At 40.6% G+C, this 21,117-nt stretch overlaps 2 protein-coding genes across 4 annotated transcripts; one reads left to right on the top strand and one right to left on the bottom strand.

The window, feature by feature from the left end:
- Nucleotides 1-303: 303 nt before the first annotated feature.
- LOC147429572 (ent-kaurenoic acid oxidase 1-like) lies at nt 304-14,318 on the top strand. Of its 2 annotated transcripts, none has more exons than XM_086495173.1 (9): nt 304-556; nt 7,090-7,420; nt 10,484-10,633; nt 11,105-11,368; nt 11,671-11,757; nt 12,135-12,213; nt 12,806-12,912; nt 12,995-13,116; nt 13,815-14,318. In XM_086495173.1, the coding sequence occupies exons 1-9, from the start codon at nt 417-419 to the stop codon at nt 13,921-13,923; spliced, it is 1,389 nt and encodes a 462-aa protein (XP_086351299.1). In that variant the 5' UTR covers nt 304-416; the 3' UTR covers nt 13,924-14,318. The 2 variants fall into 2 exon arrangements, with proteins under 2 accessions (XP_086351299.1, XP_086351298.1); XM_086495172.1 differs by lacking the exon at nt 304-556 and adding an exon at nt 4,367-4,679 and having other exon boundaries at nt 13,815-14,317.
- A 697-nt stretch (nt 14,319-15,015) lies between these two features.
- Nucleotides 15,016-17,775, bottom strand: LOC147429573 (uncharacterized). Of its 2 annotated transcripts, none has more exons than XM_086495836.1 (4): nt 17,207-17,775; nt 16,585-16,705; nt 16,268-16,462; nt 15,016-15,906 (listed from the first exon to the last, which is right to left on the bottom strand). In XM_086495836.1, exons 1-4 carry the CDS (start codon nt 17,734-17,736, stop codon nt 15,316-15,318), a joined length of 1,437 nt encoding a protein of 478 aa, XP_086351962.1. In that variant the 5' UTR covers nt 17,737-17,775; the 3' UTR covers nt 15,016-15,315. The 2 variants fall into 2 exon arrangements, with proteins under 2 accessions (XP_086351962.1, XP_086351963.1); XM_086495837.1 differs by lacking the exon at nt 17,207-17,775 and adding an exon at nt 16,891-17,189.
- Nucleotides 17,776-21,117: the final 3,342 nt, after the last annotated feature.

The raw sequence follows: 21,117 nt of genomic DNA on the forward strand, positions 1-21,117 counted from the left end.
TGTGTGTGTGTGTGTGTGTGTGTGTGTGTGTGAGAGCGTGAGTGAGAGAGAGAGAGAGAGAGAGAGAGAGAGAGTTCTAATACTATGAGAAGAGTGCCAAGATATAAGGTGCTTCGTCTTAAGATTTATAAAATATATTACCTTGGTGGTGGGGGTATATTTGTTCCTTTTGGAATGTTATGTTCTTGTGTGCACAAGGATTTTCAGAAAAAGAATATTCTGTTCATGATTTGATTTCTATATAAGCTACTTGCACATTTTTTAACACTAGAAGACAAAGGGTGGTGTGCTTTCTACAAAGCCAAAAAGAAGTTCAAGAAAGGTGCTGAAGTGAGTTTTAAACATTCATGGTGTATGCAAAAAGGTTGGGTGATATTGTGAAGGCTTAAAGAAGCCTGGATGAAAGTGAGAGGGTCATGATATTGCAAAGATTTCCATTTTGTGTAGAGTGGGCATCTCTCATGAAACACAAAAAGCTCCCAAAAGAGTTAGTGTACTATATGTGCATGATATCACGTGAGCCCAACACAATGATTCTGTTATATGGCTATCTATGGTAAGTCATTCTTTTCTTTTAGATTGTTATATAAATGGAAAATGTCATGAATATTCCTGATTATCATGAGGGCACGTAGCAATTTAAGTACTACATAGTAAAGCATTTATGCCTCAATTCTATATACCATGGGATATTGAATGAACATTGAACCCCAAGCAATGGGATCGATGACATTGAATTGAGAGACAATTCTCGATGACATTGAATTGAGACACAATTCTCACGACATACGATAGCCACATAGCCATTAGATTCGCTCAAGTTTACTTTTTTTGTTTGAGTTCACTTTTGCTTGGGGTGGTTTACTTTATTACGAAGTGAAGTGACTATGGGAGTAATGAAATGCATGTGGTTGTGTGGTTAGGGCATTGGGCTATGAATTGGAAGGTCATGGGTTCCAAACCTGAGCGAAGGGAGCTGGTCAACATTGATGACTTTTTCTTGCCTTTCGGTTGCTCTTCGAGATTTGTGTTGATCGTCGATCCCCCACCTAAGGCTTCGCTAGATACCCCGTGGTATATAGTGTCCGGGACTTGATAGAAGAAAGAGGTTTCTCAAAAGTGAGGCTTGGTGATTATATGTACTTGAGGATTTTTACAAAATTTTGGGGTCACTTACTTTAATGATGGGTTGTATCTAAAAGAACAAGTTGTTTGTGTTGCCCATATTCCAAAGAAGCACATCAAACAGTTCAAAGCTTGTGTTTATCTTTGTATTGAGGTGATCTCCCCTTTGCAAAGTAGGACAGACAAATATTACAAGTGTATGGTGAAAGTTAGTCCAAACAAAGGGCCTCTCTTAGAATCCTAATGAAAGTTTGTAGGGTGCATTAGGCTTTCCCTGTAGTTGATAATCAAGTGTGTGAAGCTTTTGTAAAATACCATCAAAAGATTTAAGACTTTGCCTGTGTGTGCTTTGGTTCTTTCAAGCCTCCACTTTGAGGGTGGGTTCAGGGAGAAAAAGGTATAAGGTGTGAGGAAAATCACCATAAAAGGGGCATGTGAGAAAAGATCCCTATCAAAGGGTCTTTTTTGATAAAGATTCATGGCTCCCGACAATAAGCACTGCATATTCGACCTAGGGTAAAGGAGCGAATTGTAACACATGTGTCTTTTAAAAGTCATGCACGCCCCAATTTAGAGACAAAAATTTGGAATATGTTAGGAATCTTGCTTATGTGTCAACTTGTGATTTGTTGAAAACTGTACCATTAGTGGGCCTTGGGTGTTTCTAACCCCTAAAAGACCTCAAAATTTAAACTTTCTCAAATTGGTTGCCCAAATTAAATCAAAAGAAAATATCAATCTTGGTATTACCTAATCCGCCTTTGCATGAGGAATCTCATGCAAGTTTCAAAATTCAAATCTGACCAAATTTGCAAAATCCCACCCAAAATTACACTTTTTTTCTTGAGTGTCTCTAAACTCACTCCATTACCCTACCTCTACTCGAGTGCATGGAATGAGCCTATATGAACCAAGGCTCACTATAAGCTTTTCCTCTAGTCAAAGAGCAAAAAGGAACACTTGAAAATCTCCAATTTTTAGGTCAAAATATGAAGGATTTTTCGTGTGAACAAGGTGATTTGTACCATTTTACCAATTTTCTCAAGGCACACAAAAAATAAAATGTAGCGAGGATTTTGCAACTTTGGTTAGGTTTTTTCTTTTGCAAATAGTAATATGATCATATCACTGAGCATTACTCATTATGTGCCTTCTTGAACGATAGGAAGATGTATATGCAACAGAATCCCCTGACATCACCGAGAAACATGTTTTAGTAGCCTCTAGGGTAAAGGGGCCAATATAAGGCCACTTAAGAGGGGGGGGAGCCAATAGAGGGACATTCAAATTGAAATGATTAGATCCTATGCTAGGATTGATAGTTTTGAATAAACTTTATGTAAAAATATAGCCCATAGCAAACTCTCATCATTCCACATGCCATACCCATCAAAATTTCCGTGTATCTTGAAAAAAATTGCCATTTGATTCAATGTTGTCCTTGTATTGGACCCCGCCCGTTATTGGGCCCTTTACCCTAAACTGGAAATGCCTAAACTCCTCAAAGTTGTTGAAAAATATGGGATGGGGAAAGGGTGGAAACCCCTCATTTAAAACATTGGGCCTAAGCTTTAATGTTCTTATGGTTGCACCTTTAATCATCTCTTCATTTTTATATGTTGATAATTTGATTCTATGTTTCTTCTTGTCTTTCCTATAGGGTGAAACGTTCTGCGTCGATGCGTCGTGTTTGTGAATGGAATGTTTAGTAATGACATTGTTCAACCCCTCACCCCCTTCTACTCTCTCTCTCTCTCTCTCTCTCTCTCTCTCTCTAACACACACACACATTAACACATGCAAGCTTTGCAGGGTGTCAAAAAGTGCCATATTGTAGGCATGGAGGCCTTTTAAAGTTGTAGTTTTGGCAAGGTTCTTCCCTAGAAACATGTGGGTGGCTAGGGTCTTGGACATTTCAATGAGACCAAGAGGACATTCGGTTCCTACATGGAACCAAAATGGGGACAATGGTTCAAACAAGCACAAGCACAAGCACTACGAGAGGTGTGTGTCTGTATGTGTTAATGCGGGGGAGGGGCTTCCTAGGTGCCTACTAAAGGGACGGGGCTATACTTAGATAAAGTTGTTGTTTAGGTCAAATACTTGTCCACATTGTGTGAGTCCGGCCAGGGGGGGTTTGTTTGTGGGGGCGCGCAAGGATCTCTTTAGCTTTTTGTCTCATCCAATGGACCCTCTCTCTCTCTCTCTCTCTGCGTCGCACCCTTTTCCACCTGGCACGCGGAGCGCCCCTCGTTGCTCCAACTGGGCACTCTCTCACTCTCTCTCATGCACAAACCGGAACTCTTTCTCTCTCTCACACACACACCTAGACGACTTGCCACTTGGGTCGCTGTAGTCGAACGGCGGGTTGGTGAGAGCAAATGGGTCCTCTCTCTCTCTCTCTTTCCGGTGAGCAAAATTCAGCAAATGGGTTCGTTCTCTCTCTCTCCCTCTCTCTTACACACACACACACACACGGTCCGTTCTCTCTCTCTCTCTCTCAAACACACACACAACGCCGCCACCCGTCGCTAATCGGATCTCTCTCTCTCTCTCTCCCTCTCCGGTGAGCAAAATTCAGCAAATGGGTCCGTTCTCTCTCTCTCTCTTAAACACACACACGGTGCGTTCTCTCTCTCTCTCTCTCTCTCATAACGCCGCCACCCGTCGCTAACCGGATCTCTCTCTCTCTCTCTCTCTCTCTCTCTCTCTCTCACACACACACAGACACGACTGGTGGGTAGTTCTTTCTTCCATTTTACTTCAACGGACTACTAAAGGGACGGGGCTCTAACCCCTCTCTCTCTCACACACACACAACGACTTGCCACTCGGGTCGCTGTAGTCGAACGGCGGATTGATGCGAGCAAATGGGTCCCCTCTCTCTCTCTCTCTCTCTCTCTCTCTCCCTCCCCCCCCCCGGTTGAGCAAAATTCAGCAAATGGGTCCGTTCTCTCTCTCTCTCTCTCTCTCTCTCTCTCTCTCTCTCGCCGCCACCTGTCGCTAACTCCTTTTTACTTCAACGGAGGTTGAATATATGTTATTTCGATCTGATTGACCTCTTAGATTGTTTGGTACCTCTTTAGGCACACAACAGTGAGAGAGGGAGCAACTCCTCTCTTTTCAGATTCTAGGTAGAAAGAGTTTTACTGTGTAATATTGTGTGTGCAATATTATACCTCCCCCCTTGCAAAAAGCTCATTCAAACTTGCTCTTTATATAAAGGGGAGAGGAATGCAAGCTCTTGATCCGCACTAAAGAGGAGTTGGGTCATTCAGCAAGTGATCAGCTCCAATGGCCATCCCTCTCTTCTGTGCTTTCTCCCATTTGCAATTGAACACCATCTTTGCCCTGCTCTTCACCTCCTTCACCGTAGCTGTTAGCTTCCTTCTCGTGAAGTTCAACAGCTGGTACTATGAGCCCCCCCTTAAACCCTGGCAAGCTCCCCTTCCGCCCGGCAACTTGGGTCTGCCCTTCTTGGGCAACATGCCTCGCTTCTTCCTTGCTTTCAAGAGCGGCAATCCCCAATCCTTCATCGGGAGCTACATCAGAAAGTAAGCAAGCAAGCTCTTGACATAATTCCTTCTTCTTCTTCTTGAAGTGTCTGGCAATGGATAGCTGAGCTCCTTGTAGCTATGTGGACATGTATGATGTGAAGTGGGTCTTTTCGTCGAATTTCAGGGCATGTCAGTTTAACGCACTTTTCGATCAGCATACTTTCTACACCAATGGTTGCCTTACTAGTCAGAAAGCTAGCTATATATGTAAGCAATGCAGGCAATTCAGGCTAGTTTGTTGGTGTAGGAAATGCTAGAATTTTGCTATAGAGCAATCCTTCATACAACACCATGGAGGTACTTCTCGAGTGTTGGGAGCGATGCGAGTTTATTGAGCACGTCCGCCGCTAGTAAAAGTAGCTGATGGTGTTGGCTCAAAAGGGGTGCACTTATAAGAAACCATCTATATCACATGCTTTCAAAGTGGTATTAAAAAACACCCTGTCCTTACGTATTGTGAGGCAATAGAATGACTCCTTTTTTTTAAAAAAAACTTAACAGGGTTTTTTCTAGGTAAGTTTCAATTTAAAAACTTCTTACACTAAGTTAAAATGATATAACTTTAATGAATTAAAATACCCCTCCTTTCGAACACTCGAGTGGTACACTAACATTTTTTGAGGTGCACGTGTCCCTCGCATAGCACGTGTTCGATGTTTTGGTTAGAGCCAACCATGTGGGACAATTAGAGACATTGTTTATAATTGATTTGAGAATCTTTTAGATATATACAAGACTTAGTTTAGTGGCAGACCAATGCTCAAGGAGAATTTTGCAAGAAGGCATGAAAGTAAGAGACATCTTTTATATCTTTTCAAAATGAATTCTGTTTGCTTTGTGAGTGGCATGGATATCTCTTGAGGTGTTGCAATGATGGAAAGAATGATGGCTATTCAAATATTTAAGCTTCTCCACATCTTTTGGAGCACATATGCCTTGCTCATTTGCTTAGATTATAGTTCATGAATCTTTGAAAATGATCCTTCAGAAGGTGAGAATGGCTGTGCAATGTATTGGTTTGCTTACAATGTTGAGTATGTATTGCTCGTCGCAAAGCTTTTCTCGATCTGTCGCATTACATGTGTCTTGAGTGTTTCAATGCCCTCTTCGATAAATGTTGAGCATTTGTTGCAGCCTGAGTGTTTTAGCATCAACAAATACCCTCTTCAACAAATTTTGAGAATTTGTTGCCCTTAATGAGCTCTGCAAGTCTACATGATCAATGTGGGTTCGGCGGGTGGCACTTGAAATGCATTTGGGAGGATTGTGTGGGATGTTAAAATTTGTCCTTCTTTGCAAGAATGCAGTTAGTGTGGTTCGTCTAACATAAATTCCATTGTTGGTATGCTAAAACAACCTAAGTGGGCTACGCCTAGATCTCATTTATTCAACCTAAGTGGGCTAGGCCTAGATCTCATTTATTCATTCTTATTAATATCAAGGGCTTTCAAAGGCATGTGAAGCATTTTGTTGTTTTAGGAGGACCACATGAGTCTTCACCTTGTTTAAAATGCATTTGCATCTATGCGGGTGCGGGGGGATTTCAAGAGTAACAATAAGGGAATGCTTCTGCATGCACCAAAAGCCCCTAGATTACTCATAATTTTGGGAACATGATTTGGATATGATGTGGATGTTTAGTGTTGTGCCAATGAAGTTCATGTGTGTGCTAGCACGGACACCGCTTATTGATGGTACAGAACTAGCACAAGAGGATCTAGAAATTTTCTCATGTAGGAAAACGAAGTCTTTTCCAGTGTTTTTCATACAATGCATAACTGTTAGGTTTCCAAGCCCGTGGGAACACTGCTTATAGCATGCAGTCAGGTTCAGTTGGAGTTTGAGTTGTGCATGGCAAGTTTTGCTTCATATACATATTGTAAGGTTTGTTTTTACACACAATTATTAAGAATAGCATGTTGTTTTTGTTCTCTTGCTGTGTCGAGTCTCTCTCTCGCTCTCGTTCTGCTGCATCTCTCCTCCACGCCATGGTAGTTCCACGGTACCACCCACCATAGCTCCCATTAATAACATCATGAGCTTCTGCTTGAGAGGCACCGCATACCTAGCTAGGTACAATTGGGGGCAGGAGACCACCGCCCCCCCCCACCGGGCCGGCGGTCCCCTGCCCCCAATTGTACCTAGCTAGGTATGCGATGCCTCCCTCACAGAAGCTCATGATGTTGAGGTAAGTCACAATGTGGGAATTATTGTGAGAATTTGTACAAAACTTCTTGTGTATAGCCCTCATGCACCCCGCACCCAATGATGTATAGGCTAAGTACATGCATTCCAGCCTATTAGTTAGATGTGTGATTGATGTATGTAGAGATGTTGATAGGAACGAGTAGAGTCTTGAGACATGTACACATTTGGGATGTTGATGTGGATGTGGATGTTGATGTAGGTACAAGAAGAGGGGACTATACAAGGCATTCATGTTTGGGCAGCCAACCATTCTAGCAACAAGCCCAGAGGTCTGCAAGACAGTGTTGATGGGGGAGGAGCAATTTGTGAGCGGGTGGCCGGCGTCAACAGTAGCATTGATGGGGCGCAAGGCATTCACATCACTGGCGCCACATGAGCACAAGCGGCTCCGCAAGCTGACGGCGGCCACGCTCAATGGCCCCCCTGCCCTACACAAGTTCATGCCAACCTTGCAATTCTACATTACCCAAGCGCTCTCTAATTGGGCCTCCACCCCTCATCCTATCGCTTTGCTCACAGAACTACGAAAGGTTCTCTCTCTCTCTCTCTCTCTCTCTCTCTCTCTCTCTCTCTCTCTCTCTCTCGTGTGTGTGTGTGTGTGTGTGTGTGTGTGTGTGTGTGTGTGTGAGAGAGAGAGAGAGAGAGAGAGAGAAGGAGAAGGAGAATGAGAAGGGGAGAGAGAGAGAGGGGGGGGGAGGAGGAAATATCAATTACCTTTCTATTGCCCTAGGGTTTTTTTTTTTTTGAAGTGTGCTCCAGGTTGATTTTTGATCGGCACCCTTGCCCTTCAAATTATCTCCAATTCCCTTTCGTAAGAGGTCTTGAGTTCAAGATTAGACGGAGCCGTTGGATTCTTGTGACATTAACATTTCTCTCCTCTTCTCTTCTCCTTCTTCTTCTTCTCAAATGACCCTCTTTATTTGTAGGTCTTAAGTCTAAAACCCATGGGATTGGTCTGTTGAGATTGCTCATACCAGGTTTCAAGATTCTCTTTTCTTCGTCTTCTTCTTATCCTCCTCCTCCTCCTCCTCCTCTCCTCGCTCTAGGGTAAAGGGACCAATAACGGACCAGGTCCAAAACAAGGCCACCTTAAAATCAAATGAAAAATATTACCAAAATATATGGGAATTATGATTGAGGATGGCATTGGGAATGAAAAGAGCTTGATAGGATCTATCTTTTCGTATCAATTTCATTGAAAGCTATCAATCCTATCATTTAATCTGGATCATGTGTCCCTCCATTGGCCTCCATGTTTTAAGTGGCCTTATATTGGCCCCTTTATCCTAGGATGCAACAATGCCTCACCACATTGTGCTGACACTGAGTTCACAAAATTCACCATGGATTCCTTTTGGGTTGGGGTGTTCTTTACTTCCCGCACGCACCCACAATGCATGCGTGCATGTATACACCCAATGAAACTTGATCCTAACATGCAAAAGGGGCCACATTGATGAGGTGTAGCCTCACCCATACAAAATTATATCAAGTAGGGTAAAGGAGCCATTAAAAAACCGGCCCCCTGTAGTAGGACTCGTCGACGGCTTTTAATACTACAAATTACCTCCAATGTTGGGACATATTCAAGCTAGTGTTCTACTGGTTAGCGCAGGGCATGTTGCATCATGGCCGTCGGATCGTGAGATCGAGTCGATGTGGTAGAGTAATTCATATTTCACCCTTCGTTGGCTTCTCTTTCACATCATTTTTTGTCACACACACAAAATTTTGTTTTACGTCCTATGTACTGCACGTCTCGCCATTCGCGATACGACTTCCATCCCCAATAGATCTTATGCTCAACTATCAAATGCGCCCTCCCAAGCTATGAGCCGAGCAAGAACGCGATTGAAATCAATCGCCTCTCTTAGGTGGCCTTAACTTGGCCCCTTTACCCTATATCAAGTTCACTCAAAAGGTTTAAAGCAAAACCCCTTCTCTTATATGCCTCGGGGTTAAAAGTATGATCCTTTCTTCTAATACAATACTCCTTATTTTGAACTTATGTGGTACACTCACATTTTTGGAGGCGCACACCGCGAGCCGAGGGTTGCTTCCCATTGCCAAACTTTGTACTATTTCATGGTTGTGAAAGAGCCTCACAAAGGTATCCCCATGGACACATTGATGCCTTAGGCCTACTCAATCAAACGATGCAAAGGTCTCTGTGGATGCTCCATGTCAACTAATCTTCTTAGTTTCATGCTTTAAATTCTAGGCTTATTTCCTCTACCCTTGGCAAAGGTTCGAACGATCATTTTCTTACATATACATAGCAAATAGTCTATTAATAGCTGGTTATTTTGGCTTCTTTTCTTACAGTTTTGTCACTAGAAGGGAGAGGCCAATGCTCCACCATTCCAGCTTGTAGTGTAATTTTCCTTGTTAAAAAGTGGAAAGTTTCTAGGTCCTGATTTTATTGAAACTAGTACAGTCGGCCGCCTTCGGCGGCCTTTCCCTCTCCTCCTCTTTATCGCATGCAAAGGGGCTTCTTTTAGTTTTGGACTTTAGCCTTCAGGTCGCAGATTGCGACACGTATAAAGGGCCTCCCCTTCCGTCTCCCCTTCCGTCATATTATGTTAGTAGATGTATTTCTCAAGGTCAAGATTTAGTTATTAATATTCATAAATAAAAAAGAATTTTGTGTAAATTCCTCTTGTTAAACAGTGAAGAATTTTTATCTCTAGCGGTGGAAGCTACACTAAAATCAATAAAATGAAAGAAAAGTCAAGCCATGCAAGGCTGTGAAATGTGAAATGAAGGGACCCATTGACAAACTAAAAACAAAAGAAGAAGAATTGAATTGTAAATGTTAAAAAGTAGGTGTGTAGACGCTATCCCAACTATGTCTTGAACTTCACAACTATGCCAAAATCGGCATAGTTACAAAGAGAAGGCATAGTTATTCATTTGATGCTCCTTTTCGCGGGTGACCAAGAATGAGGCTTAGTTACACCCAAGAAGCATAGCTCAATTGGTGAGACCTTTGAGATGTAACCCCAAGGTTGAGGGTTCGAGGCTCACAAGTTGCATTCTCTTAGGTGTATTCTCCTCCCCTGTTGGGGGGGTGGTTCCCATGGTTGTAGTTGTAAATACATGATATGTGTATAGTTTCTCCCTGCTTCCTTTCCCGCACCGATGGTGGAAAAAAAAATGAGGCTTAGTTATCAATTCAAATAACTAATAACTATGACTTGCGTGACCATAGCCTAATGTGAAGCATCAAATTGGCCCAAAAAAAAAAAAAGTAGGTCCAATCGATGTAGGAGATAATAAATTTCCAAATGTAACCCTAACTCTCTTTTCCTTGAGCCAAAAACACCTCAATCATAATGACAAGGAATGGCCATCGAGAGATAGATACATGTCAAGAAGGGCACCTTGTCGTTCGATTCATTGCCCTTTTTATATCACTTACACAGTTAAAGTCATCAATTATCCTCATCTTTGTTTCTTGTTTTGAATGTAAGTCGTGAGCTCAATCCTCTGATATCATTAAAGTCATACTATTATATTGCCCATCAATTGTCATTGCACTTAGTGCTTGTCAGCCACAAGCATTTGATATTGTTCTTGACAATTTTTTGCAGGTCACCTTTCAAATCATAGCAGACATATTCATGGCTTGCAAGCCTGGAGAACGATGCGATGCAGTGGAAAGGCAATATCGAAAGCTCAATCTAGGCGTGAGGGCAATGCCAATCAATTTCCCCGGAACAGCATATCATACTGCACTCAAGGTACCTTCTCATTTTTAATTTTATTTTTTCGGCACACTAGAGGGCCGACAAGGGGAGGTGCTTATCCCTTCCAAATATTAGTCATGTTACATGGTCGGGCAAGGGCCACGTACCATCGGGCAAGAGCCACGTGTAGGCATCACCACACTAATTTTGCAATTATTTTGAACATGGTGAGTAGTAATGTCACATTTGTTTAATGCTAAAGCCTAGATCTCATTATATTGCTTTGCATCTATGGAGCCCTAAAAAGATTAGATTCATACCTTTGTACCTACATCTGCATAGTGTGTGTGGGCATGTAAGAGAGAGAGAGAGAGAGAGAGAGAGAGAGAGAGAGAGAGAGAGAGCATAAGTTCAAGACTTGAATTTTTCCTTCTAGGTGAATTTGAGCTTTCCTTAGGCATATTACTTTTATTCATGATATCTTGCACTCAAACTTTTCTAAATTCCTTTTTTTTTCCCCGATAGTCTCGCAAGAACTTGGTGGCTTTACTTCAAGAAGTTCTTGATGAGAGGAGATCCTTGATGCAAAAGGAAGGTTCTCATAGATGGGATGACACGCTCGAGGCACTTATTTTGGCAAGAGATGATGTCGGCAAGGCTTTGACAGATGAAGAGATCATTGATGTTCTACTTATGTACCTCAATGCTGGCCATGAGTCCTCTGCACACACCATTATGTGGATCCTCATACATTTGCAAAAACACCCTAGAGTTTTGGAGAAAATTAAGGTAATTTGCTAGACTTTTGTTTCTCATGCTTACCCTTGTAGCAAAGTGGCTCCTCTTGCAAGGTTCTTGTATAAATTAGGTATTTATGCGTGCATGCATGAGCGTGTGTGTGTGTGTGTGTGTGTGTGTGTGTGTGTGTGTGTGTGTGTGTGTGTGTGTGTGTGTGTGTGTGTGTGTGTGTGTGTGTGGTTTTTTCTTATTTTTTTGCTTTCCTCGTATATTTGTTGACAAACTAGTACTTTGTCTTGACACATCAAGGCATGCCATTGATTAAACCTCATTTCCTTTTTGGTATTTGATAGAAAGAGCATGCGGAGATTCGAAAGAGTAACGGAGGGATCAAATCTCTAAGCTTTGAAGATTTTCGCAAGATGAGATACACATCCCATGTAAGTCAACAAAAAAGACTGGATAATTATTCTTGAAGTATGCATGATTTGAAGTTGGAGCATCGGTTCATCTTGTTTATAGCGTTGAAACACTTGTTAAGGATGTGATTGCACGAAGCATAGCCATCAGTAACATGCAACTATACTATGCCAAAATTGGCATAGTTACAAAAGGCATTGCATAGTTGCATATAAGAAAATAACTAGTGCACATGTGACCATGCATGAGGTAGAGTTATTTGTAAAAGTAACAGTTAACTATGCATCACATGACCACTGCCTATGCCATGCATTGTTTGGTTAGTGTCTGCATATGCTCACATGCTCCCCTGTTGAAAGGTCACTTAACTAAATCAAAATTATTGCTTTGTGCTCAGGTTATTGATGAAACATTGAGAATTATCAACATTTCACCCATGGTTTTTCGCAAGTCTGTTAGGGATGTGGAGATAAATGGTAAGCTTGAGAGTGTTTCACCATAACTTGGAAAGGGATAAGAAATTTTTGGTATTTGAAATGGTAATTATCACATGGAATTATGCAAGAGAATGAACTCTTTTTCACCATCACATGGTCCTAGGTACGAATATTATAGCAAAAGTTTGTCCTTGGTGTTTTGCAAGCCTCTTAGTGATGTACATGATGACAACTCCATAATATTTTGTTCTCATGATGATTTTTCCATTTTTAAATTCCTTACATGTTAGTAGATCTTTACAATTCCAAAAAAAAAAAACTTTCAGAATATCTAAAATACAAAGTGAAGGGTGATAGTGGAGGAAATTAAAAGCCTCATGGCCTTGAAAGTCAAAGGCAGTGAATTCACAATATAAAGTTTTTGTAGCGTGCACGGTGGCTTCGGTATTTGCATTGATGTATCACCTAAACTATAAAAGTGATCATACATGTGTGTACATACATACATCAATGACTCTGTTCTTTATAGAGTTGGGAGCATGCTTGTGAATGATTTCATTGACTATGGTACTTTCATATTTTTAATGAAAGAATGAGTTTTAATTTCTCCTCTAAATTGAAATGCTCTTAGGTTATACCATCCCTAAGGATTGGCATGTTCAAACTTGGATGAGGCAAGTGCACTTGGATCCAGAGGTGTATAGTGACCCCTTTGCATTCAATCCTGATAGATGGGAGGTATGAGTCTCTGTTTTGATATTCACTTTCAGACAAATTGGAGAAAAGTATTGATGTATCTTGTTGATAATGCCTATTTCAGAATATTCTACTAAAACAAGGAGCTTTTATTCCCTTTGGAGCCGGTGTTCACATGTGCCCAGGAAATGATTTTGCAAAGCTGGAGATGGCCGTCTTTTTGCATTATGCAACTTTGGACTATAGGTAAGCCCAAATCTGTGTCATTAAAATTCATAAACTAAAATATGAGTGCCTTGCCTTTTAGAGATCCAAAAGTCAGTTCATAATTGAGGAATCTATGCTCATTGGTAAAATTCATTAAATCTAGGTTTTTTTTTTGGCAATTTTTTAGAGATGAAAATTTTACTTATGGAAAATATATCTATCATGGAAATTCACAAATGACAGTGTCTTACTTTATTGTTTTGTATGCTTTTTATGAGCTTCTCAACGAGAGGAAAAATGGATGCCCTCCACTTTTCTTACTTGGAAGTTGGAGTAGTACCGCTATCTTGACTGTTCTCCCTGTTGTTTTACCATTTTTCCATATTCTCCTGTTCCATTTTTTAAAGCCAAAAGAAATAACTAGCCTTTACCTCTTTTTTTAAAAAAAAACTACACTTAAATAAAACGATGTTTCATGTCCAAGCATAGAAACATGATGAAGAAGTCATCCTCTTTGCAAACGTAGTGAGAAGCACATTTTTCTTCTACTGTTAATAGCCAAGAATGATTCATAACCTTCTACTTCAAAAGACTACATGTACTAAAAGCACATTTCTTATATAAGCATAGGTACCTTTTAAGTAAAATTGCTTTGTTTGGAGAGATAATAACAAGCATAAGAACATGTGGTCTAGTTAAATCTAAGTTTATGACATTTTTTGTCTTTCAAAATGTAGGATTGAGCCACAATCTCAACAAGCTCCAACAGTTTACCTCCCACACCCAAAACCCAAAGACAATTACCCAGTTCGTGTGCTTCAGCAAGAGAAGCCTTTATCAGAATGAAGAGAATACCGCTACCATACCGTGATTTGCAGAGACACCCCTATTGAAACCTAGGCACTTGTATAGACATTATGAGATAGTCATTAGATATGTAAGGGAGTCGGAGCTGCCTTGAGGCATGAGAGGATCACATTAGCAGCTAGCTAATAGAGAAGAGATGTAAATTTTGTAATCCTACAAATTGAGATATACTTCAAAAGTTTTGTTAGAGGAGGATGTGTGGAGGCTATAGTCACTAGTCCCCAAGTCTACTCACTAGTCCCCAAAAGTCTACACATTGAGTAAAGCCCACTAGCCAATTGCACTATTAGGTGCAAGATGTCCATGTATGCAAGTGACTATATACATGAAAATTTATTGATTAACCTTCTTCTCATGAGTGTATGCTGAGATTCTGTGAAGAATAGAACCAGACAACAGGGGAACACCCTTAATGACAATCTGCAACTCTGCAATAGTGAGTAGGAAAAAAAAATTGAAGTCTGGCATTGACATGTCATTTATTTCCAAACTTGTTTTAGTGGGCCAAAATTGTCGGTATCAAAAAAAAAGGGGCTAACCAAAACTTGTGCCCAGATGTATAAGGAGTTGATATTGTAGTCACTGTGTAGCGAGCCACTTCAAGCATACACTATATCTCTTTTCACACAGTCACCTCCAAGAGAATATGCCAATGCATATAGAATACTCAAAAAATAGCTATGCCGAAAGGTTTAGAATACTCTAAAAGTAGCAGGTAGCCACACTTCTGAAAAAAAAAAAAAAAAAGTTAATAACAAGGGGAAGAAGGTAAGTTCACTAAAAAAAGGTAAACAGAGCCTGTTGACAAGTTTCTTTCGTCTCGATTACCAAGATGATGACACACACAACCCCGCCCCCCCCTCTCTAACATATATGACAATGACTGCACTCCAAAGTGTACATGATCAAAGGCTTGTTGCCGGCCCATATTATGTATGGTAAGGTACTCCCTGCAATGACACTGCTGCAAGGCTATGACAGGCCTTGCAACATACATGCCATCTCCAAAGAGACTCCACTAAGACTTCAGTACATTCCAACTTGTAAAGATGGCTTGTTGCCATAACTTAATTTGCGCACACATTTTGTTCATTAAAAATGTAGATGTATTATACAAAAGGAGCGTTGAAATCCAAAACAGCTTTAGAGTTACACAACAAGATACAAAACTGCCTTACTACAAATCAAAATCAAAGCAAGATGGTGCTGAGCAACTCGTTAGTAAAGCTGCAATTTGGGACAAAACGGAAGCTACCTTCGGACACCTGAAAAGCATGTTCATGTGTCGACCAAACTTTGCCTAATACATGCTTTGTTCCTTGCATTCATCTGCCCAGGGACATTGATCTCTCACCCTTAAAACAGCTACCATTACCTCCTGTTGAACCCTCCAGGAACGGAACCTTGAGGTTCTCCACCAGAACCACTTGGTCTAGCATTGGGACAATCTTTTGACCAATGACCTTGAGAGCCACACTTGAAACAAGCACCAGGGGCAGCACTCCCAGAGGATGCTCCCATATTTGTACCAATCCCTGACCTTCCATAACCACTGGCATTTGGGTAGTTTCGGCTCACATTGGCCTCAGCCCCGTATCTGTTAAATCCCCCTACTGCGCCTTTACTACCAGGGCTAAACTGTTGATTTGGGCAATCTTTGGCCCAATGGCCAACCTGGTCACACTTGTAACAGGTCCCCATAGCTCCACTTCCAACCTGTCCAGATCGCATTGTACCACTAAAAGCTTTTGGAGTATTGCTTTGAGCTGCAGAAGGGCAATCTTTTGCCCAATGGCCATTCATTCCACATTTGTAGCATTGTCCACTAGCAGCATTTGATGCAGGCATATTGTTCGACACAGGCACCCTCTCCTTATAAGGGCTTAGCCCATATGCTGGAGCTGTGGATGAAGCAGGCACATTCTCATCACACCATTTGAAGAAGCCACAAGACCCTTCTCCCTGTAGATTCGGATAATTTTCTAAGATCAAGAAGTAAGAACGTTCAATCATAGAAACAGAGCCCCTAGAAGCCACAAGACCCTACTCCCAGTAGATTGGGATGAAAAATAAGATTAAGAATATATTAAGACCCTTCTCCCTGTAGATTAGCATGATACTAAGCATATCCAATCATAGAAACATCCAAGCATATACATCCCATAAGGTCAGCTCAGAATATGGTAGCGCTAAGCTCTTCCCAATGGCATTATAGGAACCAGCATACCGAATGAAGGCTCATGGTGAATCAGATTGGAAAACAAAACAAAAGATGGCTGGCTCAAATGAGAAGGTTAAAAAAGCTTTACATTGTGAAAATCACCTGATTGAGAGGACATCTATAGAACTGCCGGCCCATGTTCTTCTCAGTCTTAGCTGTTAGTGTGATACACAAACCTGCCCCACAAGGACAAGATAGTTCTAAGAGGGTGCGACTGTCACTATGTTCCTTCGGCAGTCCCTGACTTGTGCTTGTGTTGCCGTCACACCATTCAAAAAATCCACACTGTCCTTCTTCCTGTACAGAAAAAACTCCCAATGGTCCTTTGATGTTTGAGTTGGGCATTTTTTAATAAAGGAACAACAATCACAAAAAGTATGATTCCTTCACACACACACAAAACAAAAGCAAAGCAACACCTTTCTCAAGGGACATCGGTAAAACTGTCGACCTGCGTTTTTCTCTGTGTTCGCTGTCAGAACCTTGCATACTCCTCCTCCGCAAGGGCAACCCCTCTCTGGCACTTGCGACTGGCTGGGTCTATTGAAGCAGAAAAGCAGGTAGCTAAGTCGTTACTCTTCCATTATCATGATATAGACACATGCATTCATGAGAAGTCTAGTAAAAAGTTCAAATGAGACACTTTGAAACCATTGTTGCAAAGACAATCGAAGTGGCCACGCATCTGTCAAAAATGTTTGATTCGCAACCAGACCGTCACCTACCCTGAGAAGCACATAGAGGTTGCTGTTATAGAGAACAGGCCAAGGCTGACTATCCACAGCTGGCAGGGTTTGAAAAAAGATATATTTTTACGTCCAATGCCATTCCAGCAATCCAAACTAACTGGAATAATTGTGTACAAAACATACGAGCTTGCCACAAAGCTATTGCCCTTCAACTCCTCACATGATCCGTTCTTGCATAGTCTCAGTAAATACCAAATGACATTTCTCAGAAAAAAACAAAAGAAAGCCATGACAAATGTGCTTCAGCAAGCAAATAATGAAGAAGATAACAAGTAAGGAGCAAGCACCGTACAAGTTACTGCTGTCAGGTGCCCAAGGATTAGGATTAAAGGACTTGGAAGGACAATCTCTGGCCCAATGTCCCTCCTTGCCACAATGAAAGCAAGCACCTGAGCCTCCACCCTGTGCACCACCACCGTCAAACCCTAAGTTTACGGAAGCTGAAGAAGCAGCCCCATATCTTGGTTTGACATCAGACCTCGCCTTGGAGGTCATTGCTTGCCATGTCTCACTATGTGTGCCGCGGAGAGCTGCCATGTAATCCCCCTCAGGCTCAAGCCTTGACCTCTTTGAAGCAGCTTCTTTTTCATCAAAGCCATGTCCAGCGTCTCCATGGCGCGCATCATAGGGGCTATGTAAGCTGGAAGAAACACTTTCAGCAGGCTCTGCATGTTGCCTATCGTGCTTCCTCCTTAAGTCTCCTACTTCTTGAGACAGTCGCCTTCGGCCATCCGCTTCTGCTTCGGCGACGGCGGACAGAAAGGCAGCGTCGTCTTCGTCTGCGTCCCCGTCAAGCGTGAAGTGGTCCATTGCGCTCTGCATTCCATAATTTGAAAACGAAATTTTGAAGGAAGAGACCGCAAACAGAAGTCTTGAACTCAAGACAAGTCCAGAGAAAGGAGAGCATGAGAGAGAGGACCTTTTAAACTCCTTTGTGCCAAACTAATTCAACTATCTGCATGTGGATAAAGGAGTCTGTCTAAAAGTTACATTCCATTTAAGTGGTTAGAATTGTTTTTGGTAGCTACTGTCCAACACCGCATTCTCTAATTTGCTTTTGTCTCCTTTGCTCGTTGGACACAAGTTTGCATGTATGTAAATTGAGGCCAAAATTGTTGCACTTTCTATACCATTTTGTTGGTTATGTGTGAGCTCGAGGCTCAGATTGCCATGTATAAGCTTGAACCTTAAAGTGCCATACACAAAGGTAGTCATGAGCTAGCACAAGGCAAAGAGCCTCTAGTTGTTCATTTTGTGAAGCTCATTAGCCAATATGTGTTCTGTTTTTCAGTGTCAAATTCGACCATTGGTTTTTTGGCATGTGAAGTTGAATGGTGAACTTGAATTAACATGGACAATCTTTCTATGTAGTTATAAAGATCAAGATCATGTGTGTAGGACCATTTGCAAATGCTTGCATTCAAGCAACCTTGTTTACTTAGGATGGTTCAAGGTCTTTATTACTAAAAAGCATTACCAATCAAGCTAATCCCATGATAGGACAAAAACCATGAAAATTCCTCAAATCACAAAATATTTACCTTTGTTGATGACAACGAGCCAAAAAGCAATCAGACAAGGCAGTTACAGTGTTACCCCCCCACCCCAAACCCATCACCCCTGCCCAAAAAGAAAGAAAGATGCATCCCACTAGGAAGATTTGTGACACACATTAAGAACAAAGTCTATTGGTACGAACTCTAGTATTACACATTTCAATGTTCTAGTGATTTGACAATCTAAATAGGGAGGCCCTTGCTTCTAATTGATCATGGGAATACAACATTCGCTTGCTATGCCATGATTGACAACTTTAATTTCAAGGAACCCAATGTATCAAGCAATATAAATTTTCAAACATCTCTTGAACTATTCCCCCAATTTTGAGCAAAGTTAATATCAATGCAAGTACAAATATACTCACAAATTGTGATGAAGTAGATTCACACTTATGTCGAGGAATTCCATACTCAAGCATCTTCTTTCACTAATAATTACATATTGTTTGTGAGAATATTTGTATTCATGGACATGGTTTATCGAGTTAAGATGTTGTAAAAACTATTGATATACAATAAGATCAAGTTACTTACTATGGACTAACCAGAATCGCTAACCTTACTACCGTGCATTACGGCACAATTTTTGGTAACATCATGTTGTAAACTAAGATATGTTCTTGGAGAACCTCGACCAACCTTACTACACCACCATGACTTGATACAAGAATATGGGCCCAAAAGTTAGCATTGCAAAAATTTTACTCTGTAAAGTAGCATGGGTCTTTATCTATTGGAGCTAGAACACTTTCTTGAGATGGGTTATCACTCCTAAAATTTGTTCTTACCATTTTAGTGGGAACTTTGAAGAGTTGGAAATTAAGTTGGATGAATGATTTCTAGTGTGAGCAAATGAGTCAAACTAGGATTTATACAACTCAAAAGTTAATGATCAAAACAAATAGCCATTGAATTGTAGATTACTGAACAAGAAAATTGAAATTGAAACCACAACTATAAATGGAAGAAATTAGACCATGATCATCTGCACCAATGTATTAAACAACTAATACAATGCAAAAGATAATAAGTTGAATGTGAAGCTAAGATGCAAAATGGGTACAATTTAGTACTAGACAACAATTATAGCTCAGGCAATGCTACCTTAAAGGATTAATAACTAAACGATTGAACCCAAAAAATGTTATGGGTGTTTCTTTCATAGTCATATAAACTCCATCACCCCTCTACCAATATGTTTTGATTGTGTGGTGCCTTCTATCTATCATCCATTAACTATGGCCTCGGCATTGTAAGCAATGTTTCTGCCTTCTCCTTTCCTTCCTTTTTTCTTGTATTTTGGTATCAACAAAAATTTACTTCAGTTTCAAAGTTTCTCATGTTCTACAATCTAGTTTTTTCGTTACTCTCTCATAGTAGTATTACTTCTCTTGCTTGGTCTATGAAAAAAATTTGAACTCTTCTTCCAAACAAAGAGTCAAATGTATACTCTCTCCATTGCTTCCTGTTTCCTTTGTAGTCTCTAGCACTCCCGCCGGCTTTAGTCATCCTTGAGCGCTTTCAACTCGCCCCTCCAAACCACCATTCACCGATCACTAACCCCATCAAATCACTGATTTGACCTTCTTCAATTGATTCGTCCTCTACAACTATGTATGCCTAACTTTTTTTAGGTGGTATTTTCTTAGCTCTTCAAACAAGCTTCTTCTTTGGATGAATTTGATGACTATTATTGGCTTAACAAGAGTGCCCCACCAGTTCCCTCGGGGCACTTTCTACATCCATACGTGCTTAACACTCTTCTTGGAGGTAAACAAATTTACAATAACTTCTTCATGTATATTGATATCCATCGTCAGTGTTCTAAGATCTGAATATGGAATGTTTAATTGAGTCTCACGTTGTGCTGATTTTTCAACTTGATTATTTTGTTTACCTTCATTGTCTTTGCCTTCATCTTCTTGTTGATCCTTTTATTTAGCCTTCTTAGAGTTTACTTCCCAATGGGTGATTCTTTTAATTGCTAATAGCTCAAATTCTTCATATCTTTTGACTTGCATCGCTTTCTCTTATGGTGTTAAACCACAATTTTTCTTCATTTGTCATCATAAACAAATTGCTTCTGTTTCTCTAGTATCTTGTTTCCCCTTATTGTCAAGAGCATCTGGATTAGCCCCATACATGTGAATATATGTGTGGGGGGGGAATGAAGATGATTCACTCTCTTGACACCACAAGAAGACTTGAAATATGAGAGAGTACAAACCAATGTAATACTCAAGACCCAAATAGGTTTCATGATACGTTATTCATAAAACATTTTAAATGTGAATAATTGATGTATAATATATTCAGCCATATTTGAACAAATTATTATACTATGACACGTCACTATTTTTTAAAATCTTGTATTTGTTCTTACATATTGATCGATACGTTATTGATCGATAGAGTAATCGATCAATAGTCTTATCAATCGATTTAAATGGGTATAAATACTATCGATTTCACCAGGTTGAACATCTCTCACCTTCTTTAAGCTGCAATGTTAACCCGAGTAGCAAAAGGTATAGAGATTTAGATTTTCTTTAAAAAAACATTAAATGTATTTTGTAGAAGAGAAATCCTAAATTGGCTAGTTACATGTAGCTTGAATATATGATACTTTAGTTTTGGCTTTAGA

Source organism: Adiantum capillus-veneris, chromosome 22 (assembly GCF_014529385.1).
Source record: "Adiantum capillus-veneris isolate H3 chromosome 22, ASM1452938v2, whole genome shotgun sequence".
NCBI classification, from domain to species: Eukaryota; Viridiplantae; Streptophyta; class Polypodiopsida; order Polypodiales; family Pteridaceae; genus Adiantum; species Adiantum capillus-veneris.